Source organism: Cebus imitator, unplaced genomic scaffold, assembly GCF_001604975.1.
Source record: "Cebus imitator isolate Cc_AM_T3 unplaced genomic scaffold, Cebus_imitator-1.0 Scaffold264, whole genome shotgun sequence".
Taxonomy (NCBI): domain Eukaryota; kingdom Metazoa; phylum Chordata; class Mammalia; order Primates; family Cebidae; genus Cebus; species Cebus imitator.
Window position 1 is genome coordinate 2,767,053 of NW_016107579.1, and position 13,132 is coordinate 2,780,184.

The 13,132-nt window shown below is 35.6% G+C and overlaps 1 protein-coding gene and 1 pseudogene across 3 annotated transcripts in view; both read left to right on the forward strand.

The window, feature by feature from the left end:
- The window catches only part of PTPN4 (protein tyrosine phosphatase non-receptor type 4), a 219,111-nt gene that overhangs the window by 185,234 nt on the left and 20,745 nt on the right, over window positions 1–13,132 (forward strand). For all 3 annotated transcript variants that reach the window (XM_017500262.2, XM_017500263.2, XM_037728403.1), the window contains 4 exons: window positions 4,377–4,533; window positions 7,559–7,725; window positions 8,920–9,010; window positions 9,091–9,152. In XM_017500262.2, coding sequence (XP_017355751.1) covers window positions 4,377–4,533; window positions 7,559–7,725; window positions 8,920–9,010; window positions 9,091–9,152 — 477 coding nt within the window. The remainder of the gene's footprint in view (window positions 1–4,376; window positions 4,534–7,558; window positions 7,726–8,919; window positions 9,011–9,090; window positions 9,153–13,132) is intronic.
- Window positions 10,603–11,232, forward strand: LOC108283731 (annotated as a pseudogene).

Genomic DNA, 13,132 nt, shown 5'->3' on the forward strand with positions numbered 1-13,132 from the left:
GACTTTCTGCTTTTCATCTGTTTCTTTTTATGTGATTGTTTGATTCCTCTCTTTCAGTGCAAATGAATTTGTACACTGAATCAGCCTATCTCTCAAGCCACTCCAGATAAATACTCCAGTCTAAGTAAAAACAATGTACTTAGTAGCAGCTTCAAGCAGAGTTTTGTAACACAACTAACACACACACACACACACACACACACACACACACCCCGCAGATTGTAACTCCTAAGTCTCCACTAAATAGAAATTGTATAACTACCTACTGCTGTTGTGATCCTCAATCCACCACAGTGACCTCTCAGTCTAAATTATGAACTCCTGAGAGGTAAACCCTTAACAGAGTCAGTGTGGATCATATTTCCCCATTTGAAAAACATCCATTGTGGTTGGGGAACAAGACCAGGGTTATTATGTATAAAATGACTCCTGGGGACATACTATTAATATGTATGTAAAAGATGGGGACAAAGATGGTAGAAATAATCCAAAATTATTTTATATGCATTTGATGGGAAATAAGAATATGATTGGGACAGCAGATGAAGGGATGAAGGATTGATGAATTATCATCTATCATGTAGAAAGTTAATAATGTCTAAAACAGAAAAGAAAAATAATAGGGAGATGTTTGAGATGCAGAGGTAAATACAGAAAGGTATAGCTAAAGTGTTGAAAAAAGTTTCCTCTAGGGATGGGGAGGTAACATGGAGAAACACAGATGGTTTCTTAACAATCTTATAGACCAGGACAGCTCTTTTAGTGGTATGATTTACAACTTTGCTAAAAATGAAAATTTACAACTTAAAAAAAAAGCAATTGTATATCATTTGGCTGGACAATTTCACATTTAGGATTTTCCCCTAATTAAATAATTGGACTAGAGAACAAAGAATATTTATACAAGGATATTACTTGTATGGTTTATAACAGTTTAAAATGGAAAATAATCAAATGTGGACTAGGGAACAAATAATACTTATATAAGGATATTAATTATGGCATAATTTATAACAGTTTAAAATGAAAAATCAGAATGTTAATCATTAGAGTTGGGGAAACACTATATGTTGCTTTTGTATCTATTGAGATGATAGCATAACTATATATAAATATGGAAATACATCCATAAGATGGCCTTATGGAAAAATACATGTTATAATTTCACAAATATGTTTGATCCAGTTTATTAAAATATTACTTACATAGTAGAATTCTGAAAACATGCTAAAAAGGTTAACGATCTTACATCTGGGTAATGGAATTACAAATCTATATTCTTTTTTTAATTTTCTGGATCATGACAATGAATTAGAAAAGGTAATATACATTTCTTTATTTACATGGCAGTTGTAATAGTCAATGAGTCACACACAAAAAGAAGTATTCATTTTTCTGAGCAATGAATATGCATAGGTTTCAATTAAGTCAAGGATTCAGAGAATATTCCATAAATATATTCATTTCCAAACAGAATTCTAAGACTTGTAAGTTCTCTTTTTAATCTATACATATTGTTGGTAATTTTTCCCTTCTGCCTTGTAGAACTATGTTCCATAAGTATTGGCTGAAGTTTAGAACAAATTAAAACATAGTCATTCTACTGGGGAGAAATTAAAACAATGCGAATTTATTATTTTTATATTATTTTATTAATTTAGAGACCACCACAATCTTCTAATTGGAAACCACAGCTTAGGCCATTTGGGGAAAAGAAAAAGATTTCTATTTTTTTTTTAATACATAATAGTTGTACATATTTATGGAGTTCAAATATTGTCATTTTTTTATATTGGACACCTTCTGAAATGGATAAAATAACTCCCAATTAAAGTTATGTTTCTCTTCCTGTTTGATAATCTTAACCAAAAGCTGTTGCTCCAGCAAAACTCATTTTAACATACAATTTATTGGCCAGGCGTGATGCTCATACCTGTATTCTTCGCACTTTGGGAGGTCGAGGTGGGAGGATTGCTTGAGCTCAGGAGTTTAAGAATATCCTGGGCAACATAGTGAAACCTTGTTTCTACAAAAAAAAAATGTTAAAAATTAGCCAGATGTGGTGGCACACGCCCATGGTGCCAGCTACTCCAGTTGCTGAAGTGAGAAGATCACTTGAGCTCAGGAGATTAAGGCTGCAGTGAGCTGTGATCATACCACAACACTCCAGTCTAAGCAACAGAGCAAGACCCTGTCTCAAATATATAGCAAGATCCTGTCTGAAATACACACACACACACACACACACACACACACACACACACACACGACCCTCGAACATATATATTTGGGCAAGACAGGATCTTGCTCTGTGTGAGTATATATATAGACACACAACACACACACAGTTTATTTAGACTTGTCAGATCAGAATGAAATGCAAATTAAAAATTATAACATCTGACCAAAGGCATATTTGTAAGGGAGTTCCCGTTAGTGATAATGGACATAGTAAGAGATTCGTAGCTATCCTCTTTAACACGTAGACTACCTCTTTTTTTTCTGTCAACCACACCATGCACAAATTAATGTGAGGGAAAGCTCTGTCTACATTAGCCCATTACTACATTTTCCCCAGTACCATTGGCTCCCAGTTCACCATACTTCAGGTATCTCACAGACATTTATAAAAACTTGGAACTAATTGGTATACAAAAGCATCACACTGCTAGTGCACAGAGGGAATATATGAATGTCTACCATCTACTTCACTACATAAGTAGACAAAAAAGCAACTTGAGAGAATGAGCATAACTCTAAATTTGGATAGTCCAGATTTTAAAACTTTGGGTTGAATTATCTCATCCTTACCTTCATAACAACTCTAAGAAATAATCAGGTTAGATATCTGTTGCGTTTCCGGAACTTCAGATGTCTAAGGTCACACATTTCAGAAGCAGCAGAGTAACTTCTAGACCAATGTTCTTTCTACTGATGACAATACCTTATTGGATTTTATTGACTTTGTATGATAATGAATTTTAATAGTTGTGCTTTTATTTCTTTATGCCTTTACCACACTTTTTTGTAAAATCCATCCCCATCGTTTCCTTTTCAGCCTAGCGTATCATTCTTCAAACTTCTCTCTCATATGTTTTCATTGCTTTGTTCCTAGAACATGCTGTTCATATTTCTATTTCTTTTGTCTCTTCTACCTTAATTACTGTTTTGTCTTCTTACTTTGCACTATAGTGCAAGACTATGAAAATGACCGTACAAGATGAAATCATGCAGGATCTTAATGATTAATGGGAAAAATTATAGTTGTTCCCATGACCTTTAAATTTATTGTCAAAATGTTAAGAATTTCCCTTANGGTAAAAAGAAATGAAAAAAAACAGTAAAGCTAATATGGATTTTTGCATCCTGTAATTCAAAACATTAGAAAAACACTGAGAATTTAAATGTTTTATTTTCTTGTAAAAACTCATCATGAGTAGTTTGAATGGTGCTTGCCCCTTCCCTGTGGTACAGCTTAGAACACGAAGTGAGCATCCTTTCTTGCCTTGGCAAATTGCCATAATCCTATCTACTTGATTTGCTTTCAACGTTTTGTCCTTTGAACTTTTGATGTTGTAAAGTATCTCCAAAAGTTCCTTTGGCTGCATATCTAGAGTCTCTTGAAAAACAGTAGTGTTAACATGCCCATGGTCGCCTATTGCTTCTCTGACTCTTTATGGTCAATTCAAACCTCACCTCCAGCATTAATCACTTTGCTGCACTTTCATCTTTTGTGGCCAATTTCCTCTTTAGATTTAGGTTATTCATTTCAAGATGGGTTTATCTCTGGGAGAGTGGGAAGCAGCCCAACTACATGCTTTCCTGTCTATACTTCAACTGAAAACAGATGTGCATTGTCAGATGACCAACAGACTTTGGAAGAACTGATGTGACTGGCCACATTATGATGGGTGTCTATTATTTATAGTAGTGTTTTTTTTATTGAAGAGCTATTCACAAGGTTTGTACTTTTTTCAGTTATTCACAGTAAATACACTGTGGTAACTAAAATTTGAATTATATTGTTGGGGGACTGCTGTTATTTAACTAAGCCATGGTAACTGAAATTTGTATGTGTCTAGACAGTATAAAGTTAGGGCTACTTGTGTGTATGTACCTGTAAATCATCAGTGTTATTTGTATGTCTATATATAACAGGTCACCAGGAAAGAAATTGTTGAATGAAGAAGGAACAAAAATATTATCTCTCTGGCAAAGCTCGATTTCTACATTTTAAAAATAGTTGAATAAAAGAATAGATGCTTTTCTATATGTAGTTTAGTTTTCCTGCTATAGGGTCTATAAAAATAAAATCCTGTGCTCTACTTTCAGAAAGTTGCATGCCAATCTGAAACCCTATCTATATTACATTACAGGCTGACCTCTGTGTCCCTAGATTGAATGAAGGGGACCAAGTTGTACTGATCAATGGTCGGGACATCACAGAACATACTCATGATCAGGTTGTGCTGTTTATTAAAGCTAGTTGTGAGAGGCATTCTGGGGAACTCATGCTTCTAGTTCGACCTAATGGTGAGTACTTTATATAGTACCAGATATTTATCATAATTTATTACTGTTTATAGCTGAACACAGCAGCCAGATTTCTGATATAAAACATAAGTCACCTAAGTTTCCTGCTCCAAGCACAGTGGCTTCCATTGACATGTGGAGCAGAATTCAAGTTCTTTGCCACCCTCCCCTTGGTCTCCTACTCAGCCTTGCTTACTTTCCACTATTCTACACTAGCTTTCTTGCAGTTCCTCAAATGTTCCAATCTAATCCACTTATTAGGGTTTTGGTCCTTGCTGTTCCCTCTGCTAACTTACTTTTCTTGATTTCGTTATGACATACCTATACTTCATTCAGGTCTCTGCTCAGATGTCATCTTCAGAAGGGCTTTCTCTCCTGACTATCATAGCTAAAATGACCTCCCATTTCCCCTAAATAGTAGTAGTCATAGTACTAGTACTCAATAAAAACTAGTTGAATGAATGAGTAAATTTGAACTCTGTTCCACTTTTAGAAAATGCCATAACAAGCTATAGTTGAAGTGTTTTTAAAATACTGTCTGTGTTTTCAGCATGTATCTACTAGCCTAATCATGTTATCTCCTGACCTGGACAGCTGACTTGTTAATTCATAGTTATAGATTTCCAGGTTTGGAGAAACCTTGAACACCACAAGCTCTAGCTCCTTTGCTAATTGCTTGAATTTCCTCTACCACATCAAGAACATCCTACCAATATAGAGCACTTGGTGGCTCCTGAATCAGGTCATTCCATCTTTGGTTACCTCAAACTATAAATTGAACTAAAAGTCCATCTTTCTTCAGTCCTGCTCCTAATTCTATCACTTTATGCTATGCATTATAAGTTTAACCCCTCTTCCTTCAGTTTTTTTTTTTTTTTGACAGCAGCTAATTTTCCCAGAAACCCTCCTCCCTTTATCCAGTTTAACAGTCCTAGGGTCTTCAGCCAGTGTTCATATGGCATTGTTTAGAGTTCCCTCAAAACTCTTGTCAATCTCCTCTAAGAAAAAAGTTTTATATGTCTAATATCCCAGGATTAGACATACTCTTCTGGTTTTGTTCTGTATAATTTGCTATTAATTATAATTTTAGCCACAGAATAATTACTGTTAATGCCATATTACCACTTGTTGAATATGTACTACAGAAAAGTAAAATACCATTCAAATTCTATTTGTCACCACTACACCCAACCTTGCAAAATTTTGCAAGGATATTTATTTTTTATAAACAAACAAAACAAAACAATCCTCTTTTTACCTCATGTTCACAAATAGGCGTTTTCATTTTATCTTCTCCACTTTGTGTTCTTTTCCATTCATGGTCTAGCATTGGCTTTCTAGGAAGATTAAAAGGACTTCAACAGAACATTCTATTTTGACTTTTCAAGGAACTTGTTCATTTAGACCTGATACTTAGGTGAGTCATTAGGCATTTTCTGTCACATACAGCTACTTAAATTTTAAACCAGGAATAATATTATTTTTTCTGTATTTATTGTATTCTGTTTTCTCTTGATAATCGATCCTAAAGAATTCAATAATATTAGCTAATAGTTATTAAAGCTTTCTATGCACCTAGGCTCTTTTGTGTATTTTCATTTAATCCTCACAGACATCCAGTGAGATAGATGAATTATCCCCATTCTAGAGTTGAAGATACTTTGACACCAAGACATTCAGTTACCTGCTCACAGATTCAACCAGAATATGAACAAAAATCCATGTGATGCCAAAGACCCAGCCTTTTTGCAATTCCAAATCTCATCCTTTTGCTTTAAAGTAGGAGAGGAACCCACCTGGGGTCTACTTCTTGCAAAAGATCTTTCTAAATTGTTTTATAGTCAAAATGTGGAGCCAGATGTGCATCTACTTTCATTGTAGGTCTGTCCTGTCCTTTTTTACTTTAAGTAACATATAATTAAAATTTAAAACTATGTTTCTAAGAATATGTTTTTGTTTTTCTGATCTTTTCCCCTGTAATTCTTATTTCTTCTTAGGCAAAATGTTGTTATACCTTTTTGTGTTTTCATCCTTCATTTCAGAAATTTATTTTTCTAAAAAATGTATACATATTCAAGGAGGAACCAGATCTCTTAGGCAAGGGTAAAGGAGGCCCCTACCTTGGCTCCATATTTTAGAAGGCCCTGCTTTGGCTCTCATTCTTCTCCCAATGGAGTCATGATTTTATAAGACCAAAAGGACATGCCAAGCTATAACCTCCCTTCCTTTTCTGTACCACTTTTTTCAAACCTCATTTCTGGGTCCAGATAACCCTGAGCCTTTCTAGATCTTATGGGTATTTTCCTCACATCCATTCTCTCAAGGTTGGTTCACATGGTATGTGTATCCCAACCCAGCAGGTGGCTAAGAGGCTACAGTTTATAGAGGGAGAGGTGTAGACATAGCTTGCATGTGGGCTGGGATCTTTGCATACATGTTTATAGGCCCCTATTTTAAAAAATGGAACTGAGAGTGGGAAAAGAAATACGGTGGAATATAGGCCTAGGATCTAGGGTCCAATTCTCCTCACATTACCATGAACATGAATTCTGGCTTAGAATTCTAATTTGAAGTCTGACTTCCCAGGTTGTTTTGTAGATACATCACAGAAAGAGGATGAAGTATATTTTGTTTAGCACTGTGTTGAATTTGTTGTAACTTCTCATACTTAGACATATGGTGTATAGGCCTCTATTTGTACTCTTGCCCTAGGTCCCTCCAAATTATTCACAGCTGCTTCTCAACAGCTCTTCTCTTTCTTATTATCTCTTCAAGTTACCGACATTTTCAGCCATGTAGCCAAGAACACTTCTTTCCTCCAAAGGTACAGCAAAGCTCTTCAACTCCACAACTACTTTCTGTCCCCCCATAGTGACACCAGACTCAGATCTGGTGTAATTCTTCATAAATGAATTATTTTTTGAACAAAACATTATACAGTGTATCTGATAAATTCCTATCGTGAATTCATTAAGATTTCCATACGTTTTGGGGTTTGGTTTTTTTTTGTTGTTTTTTTTTTTAGCTGTATATGATGTAGTGGAAGAAAAGCTAGAAAATGAGCCAGATTTCCAGTATATTCCTGAAAAAGCTCCACTAGATAGTGTGCATCAGGATGACCATTCCCTGCGGGAGTCAATGATTCAGCTAGCTGAGGGGCTTATCACTGGAACAGTCCTGACACAATTTGATGTAAGTAATATCATTATATATAAAAAGCATTTTGCCGATTTTTTTCTAACTAGTTTCATGGTTTCTTAAGTACCTAACCTAAGCTTTATAATTTCTAAACGAAAATGATATTTTGAATAATGTTTGACATAAAGAGTTCCAAAATGCCAACTTTTAAAAATTGCTCCCAAAATACTAGCTATGGTTATATAAATAGAATATATCTTTTTAAAAAGGGATAAGGAAATTTTATACATATGTCATCAAACTAAATTATTTTCTATAGTTGAATAGCTGTTTTTTTGAAAAGTGGAAGATGAGGATAGGCTATTATAGACTTTAAAATCCTGAGCTAAAGGAAAATAACTTATTTTTGAAGTTTATACCGTGTCATATTTAATCTTTGTTTATTTTTTGTCAGTGCAATCTTGAAAACTGGAAAAAAAACAAAACTTTCAGACAGATCATTATATCCAGAGAACTAGAATGCTTCTTCAGTGCTTATAATTTGCATTTTGAGCCACAAGCACACAGTAGATTTTGAAATGTTTTATTCAGACTATATGAAATTAATTTGTTTAAATTAGTAAACCCGAATTTTTTGTTGTTGTTACTGTTTGTTTTTGAGAAAGGGGTCTCACTATATTGCCTAGGCTGATCTCGAACTCTTACATTCAAACAATCCTCCTGCCTTAGCCCTCAAGTAGCTGGAATTACAGGCATGCACAACCATGCTAGGCTCCCTGGATAGTTCTTAATGTGTTTTTAGACATGACCATCATTAATATTTTTTGCTCTGACATAGATGTTATAGATAAGTGTTTAACTATAAAACATTTAGGATATATATGTTAGTTTTTGTTCAAAAGTTCTTAGTTCATATACTGTAAACACCTCCAAACTAAATGAAAGTTAAATGTTTTCTGCAGATTTGCTACTCACAACTTCGGGTGCTTCTGCTCTAAGCAGAATTGGTTTCACTAGTTTTTTACCACTTTTCAAAATATGACACATAATTTATATCAGAAACTGAAGAATTCAGATTTGTAAATCTGGTTCAGTACTCTACTAGCCTATGGAATATCATTGTATAGATGAGCTAGTCAAAGGGAAAAAAATCTGCTTCCTGTTAGTATAGAAACAAGTCTGGAAAACAAAACAGAAATTGTTTATGGCTTTTGTTGGAATGGTTCCCTTTTTTTTTTTTTTTTTTAGCAACTTTATCGGAAAAAACCTGGAATGACAATGTCTTGTGCCAAATTACCTCAGAATATTTCCAAAAATAGATACAGAGATATTTCTCCTTGTAAGTATCTTATTGTCTCTGTTAAATTTAATCTTTTAAACATAACTTTGCTAAAACATTGTTTCTTTTAAATGTTTTAGATGATGCCACACGGGTCATTTTAAAAGGTAATGAAGACTACATCAATGCGAACTATATAAATGTAAGTTTATTTTTATTATGACTTTGCCATTTGGAATAATAGAGGCCACTGTGAACTTTGAGGTTATTTTCTTTTTGTTAAAATCGTAACCTGGATAGAATATTAAAACTTAAGATATTTTAAAATATTATCAAAGTAATATTAAAGAAAAAAAAAAACAGTGTTAAAGAAAATATTTTGGTACTTGTGTATTAATAGGTAGAGCAGTGGAAATGGAATAGTACCTTCCATAAGTAGACTTAGATAAATACTAGAATTTTGCTTATGGTGGAGGTGGCCTTTTAGATCATTGGAGATAAAACAGACTATCCAATGAATGGGTGGTTGGGTCAACTGTTTAGAACAGCAGCCCCCAACCCCTGGGCCATGGACTGGTAATCACCTATGGCCTGTCAGGAACTGGGCCATACGACAGTAGGTGAATGGTGGGCGAACATCACCGCCTGAACTCCATCCCCTGTCAGATCAGCAATGGCATGAGATTCTCATAGGACTGCAAACCCTATTGTGAACTGTACATGTGAGGGATCTAGGTTGCCAGCTCATTATGAAACTCTAATGCTTGATGATCTGTGGTAGAACAGTTTCATCCTATAACCATCCCCATCTCCCATCCTTCCAGCCCCCTCCATGGAGAAATTGTCTTCCAAGAAACTGGCCCCTGGTGCCTAAAAGGTTGGGGACCACTGGTCTAGAATTTGTCACTGTAAAGAGGCATTTTTTTTCTTACCTGGAAAAAAATTACTATTTTTTTCTCAACTCTGTAATTAGAAAATTTCAAATGTGCAGAATGAGAACAAAAAGTAAAATGAACTTTCATATACACATCACTCAGTTTTAGCACTTGTCAACTCATGACAAATCTTGTTTCACCTTTACTAGGTTCTTTTGAAGCAGATCTTTATATCATATCATTCATCTATAAATATTTCACCTCTACTCACTCTTGATACCAACGTATATTTCAAATATACCAAAATGTAATTTTTTAAATGGGATTATGAAATTACTTAAAAGAAATATGTGAGAATTGTTTAAAAATCTCTGGGAGGTTTGTTAAGCTTAGATACATGTCTAAGCTTAAAGAGATTGATGAATTTGACAAGATAAAATTTGTTATTTTTGGTATGCTTAAAAACTACTAAAATCAAATGACAAATGGAATTATTTAAATACTAGAAAAGGCTTATTTCTTTAATATACAAATAAATTCATAAAGGAATAAGAAAAATAAGCCTGGACAACATAGTAAGACTCCATTTCTCAAATAAAAACTACAAAACCAAAAATATTAGTGGACATGGTAGCGCATGTCTGTTGTCTCAACTACTCAGGAGGCTGGCTGAGGTGGGAGAATTGCTTGAGCCTGCAGTGAGCCATGATCACAGTGACTGTCACTGGATGACAGAACAAAACCCCTTCTCAAAAAAAAAGAAAAAAAAAGTCTTTTGGCTTTCGTCTCGGAGGAGGCCAAGGTACAACTTTCTTCCGTCTTCCCGAATCCGGGTTCATCCGACACCAGCCGCCTCCACCATGCCGCCAAAGTTCGACCCCAACAAGATCAAAGTCGTATATCTGAGGTGCACTGGGGGTGAAGTTGGTGCCACTTCTGCACTTGCCCCAAGATCGGCCCCCTGGGTCTGTCTCCAAAAAAGGTTGGTGATGACATTGCCAAGGCAACAGGTGACTGGAAGGGCCTGGGGATTACAGTGAAACTGACCGTTCAGAACAGACAGGCCCGGATTGAGGTGGTGCCTTCTGCCTCTGCCCTGGTCATCAAAGCCCTCAAGGAACCACCAAGAGACAGAAAGAAACAGAAAAACATTAAACACAGTAGGAATATCACTTTCGACGAGATTGTCAACATTGCTCGACAGATGCGGCATCGATCTTTAGTCAGAGAACTCTCTGGAACCATTAAAGAGAACCTGGGGACTACCCAGTCTGTGGGCTGTAATGTTGATGGCCGCCACCCTCATGACATCATAGATGACATCAACAGTGGTGCTGTGGAATGCCCAGCTAGTTAAGAAGCACAAAGGAAAATATTTCAATAAAGATCATTTAACAACTGGTGGAATTAAAAAAAAAGAAAGAAAGAAAAAAGAAAGACAGTTCAATGAAAATAATGGATAAAGAACATGCAAAGACAATCCATAGAAGAGGAAATTATGCAGATGACATTTCTAATAGTCATTTTTAAATCTATACAAAAGTAGAGAGAATAGTATGAGTCCCTCCATACCTCTTACCTAGCTTCAAGAGCTATCAACCAGTGGCCAATCTTGTTTCAGCTAAGTAATAACCTCCAAATTATTTTTAAGCTCACATATATCACTGTATTTATAAATGGAATTAATTCTCACCATTCGATGTTGTCATGCTCTAGAAAGTCTTTGTACATGCTAAATTAGTGAATATTTAATCATTGCTTCTAGGGAAAATACAGGGTTAAATTCCCCCTGGCCTAAAGTCACAACATTTTCATCAACTGATTAATGTATAGTGTTGTTTCTGTTTAAAGACACTTTATTTAATATATATTGCTGATTCATTAACCTTGAACTCAGAGTCAACAACACTGTAACTCATGCCTCAAGGAAGCTTATCTAACACACATAGTTTCTCCATGAGGTACATCACATCCTTCTTGCACTTAGAAACACTAGTCAGCACTTTAAAACCATAGGTGGGGGCCATTTTTAAACAGCAAAATCACCAGTAAAAAAATCAAAAAGGTGAAAAATATGGCACTACATAGAATGCAAAAAGGCCACTTGTTTTCAGTATGAGAGCTAAAACAAAATGTCAAGTTGCTTCGTTTCATCTCACCTGGAAATGTGCATATCTTCAGCTGACTCAAATTTTTCACTGTTCTGAGAATGTCTACTAGATGACCAAGAAGTCCCTGCAACTGTTTTGAGGGTTATGAATTAATTTTAGCAAGTAGTCAAATTTGCAAATAGAGACTCCTTGATGGAGTATTAGCTACTTAAGAATATAACTCTTCTGGCCGGGCGCGGTGGCTCAAGCCTGTAATCCCAGCACTTTGGGAGGCCGAGGCGGGTGGATCACGAGGTCAAGAGATCGAGACCATCCTGGTCAACATGGTGAAACCCCGTCTCTACTAAAAATACAAAACATTAGCTGGGCATGGTGGCGCGTGCCTGTAATTCCAGCTACTCAGGAGGCTGAGGCAGGAGAATTGCCTGAACCCAGGAGGCGGAGGTTGCGGTGAGCCGAGATCGCGCCATTGCACTCCAGCCTGGGTAACAAGAGTGAAACTCCGTCTCAAAAAAAAAAAAAGAATATAACTCTTCTAAGGGCTTTTATTTTGGTAGCAAAACCACAATACTGTCATAACACTTAGAAAAATTATATCAAACAGAGTTAAATGAAAAATACATGCAATTTACAAAAAAGAAAACTGCAAATGAAAACTATAAGGAATTACTATTTCACCTATGAGATTGAAAGAGCAAAAGTTTGATATTACCTACATGTAGGTCCACATTCTTTATGTGAAACCTTCAATTAAATATGCTTTGGGGCCAGGCGTAGTAGGAGCTCATGCCTGTAATCCTAGCACTTAAGAGAGACATAGGCTGGGGACAGCTTCAGCCAAGGAGCTTGAGACCTGCCTAGGCAACATAGGAACACCTCATTCTCCACATAAAGGGGCATTGAGTGGGAGAATATAGAAAAATATTCTTTGGGATTCCAAATTTTTGGAATTTTGAAAGGTTATTTGGTTCATATACCATATACTATCATAAGTAACATGACTGGCAGTCTATGAGACATGTGCCCTGTAATCAATATGTCTGAATAGTTAACAGCAAGCTATAATATATTCTCCCTAAGTAAGACTAATAATGAGTACAAATAATCTTAGGTCAGTTCAGGTCAGATTTGCTGTCAAATGAGCACAGGTTGGGGCAAGATTACAAAAATAAAAAACATGTATTTCACAGCATTGG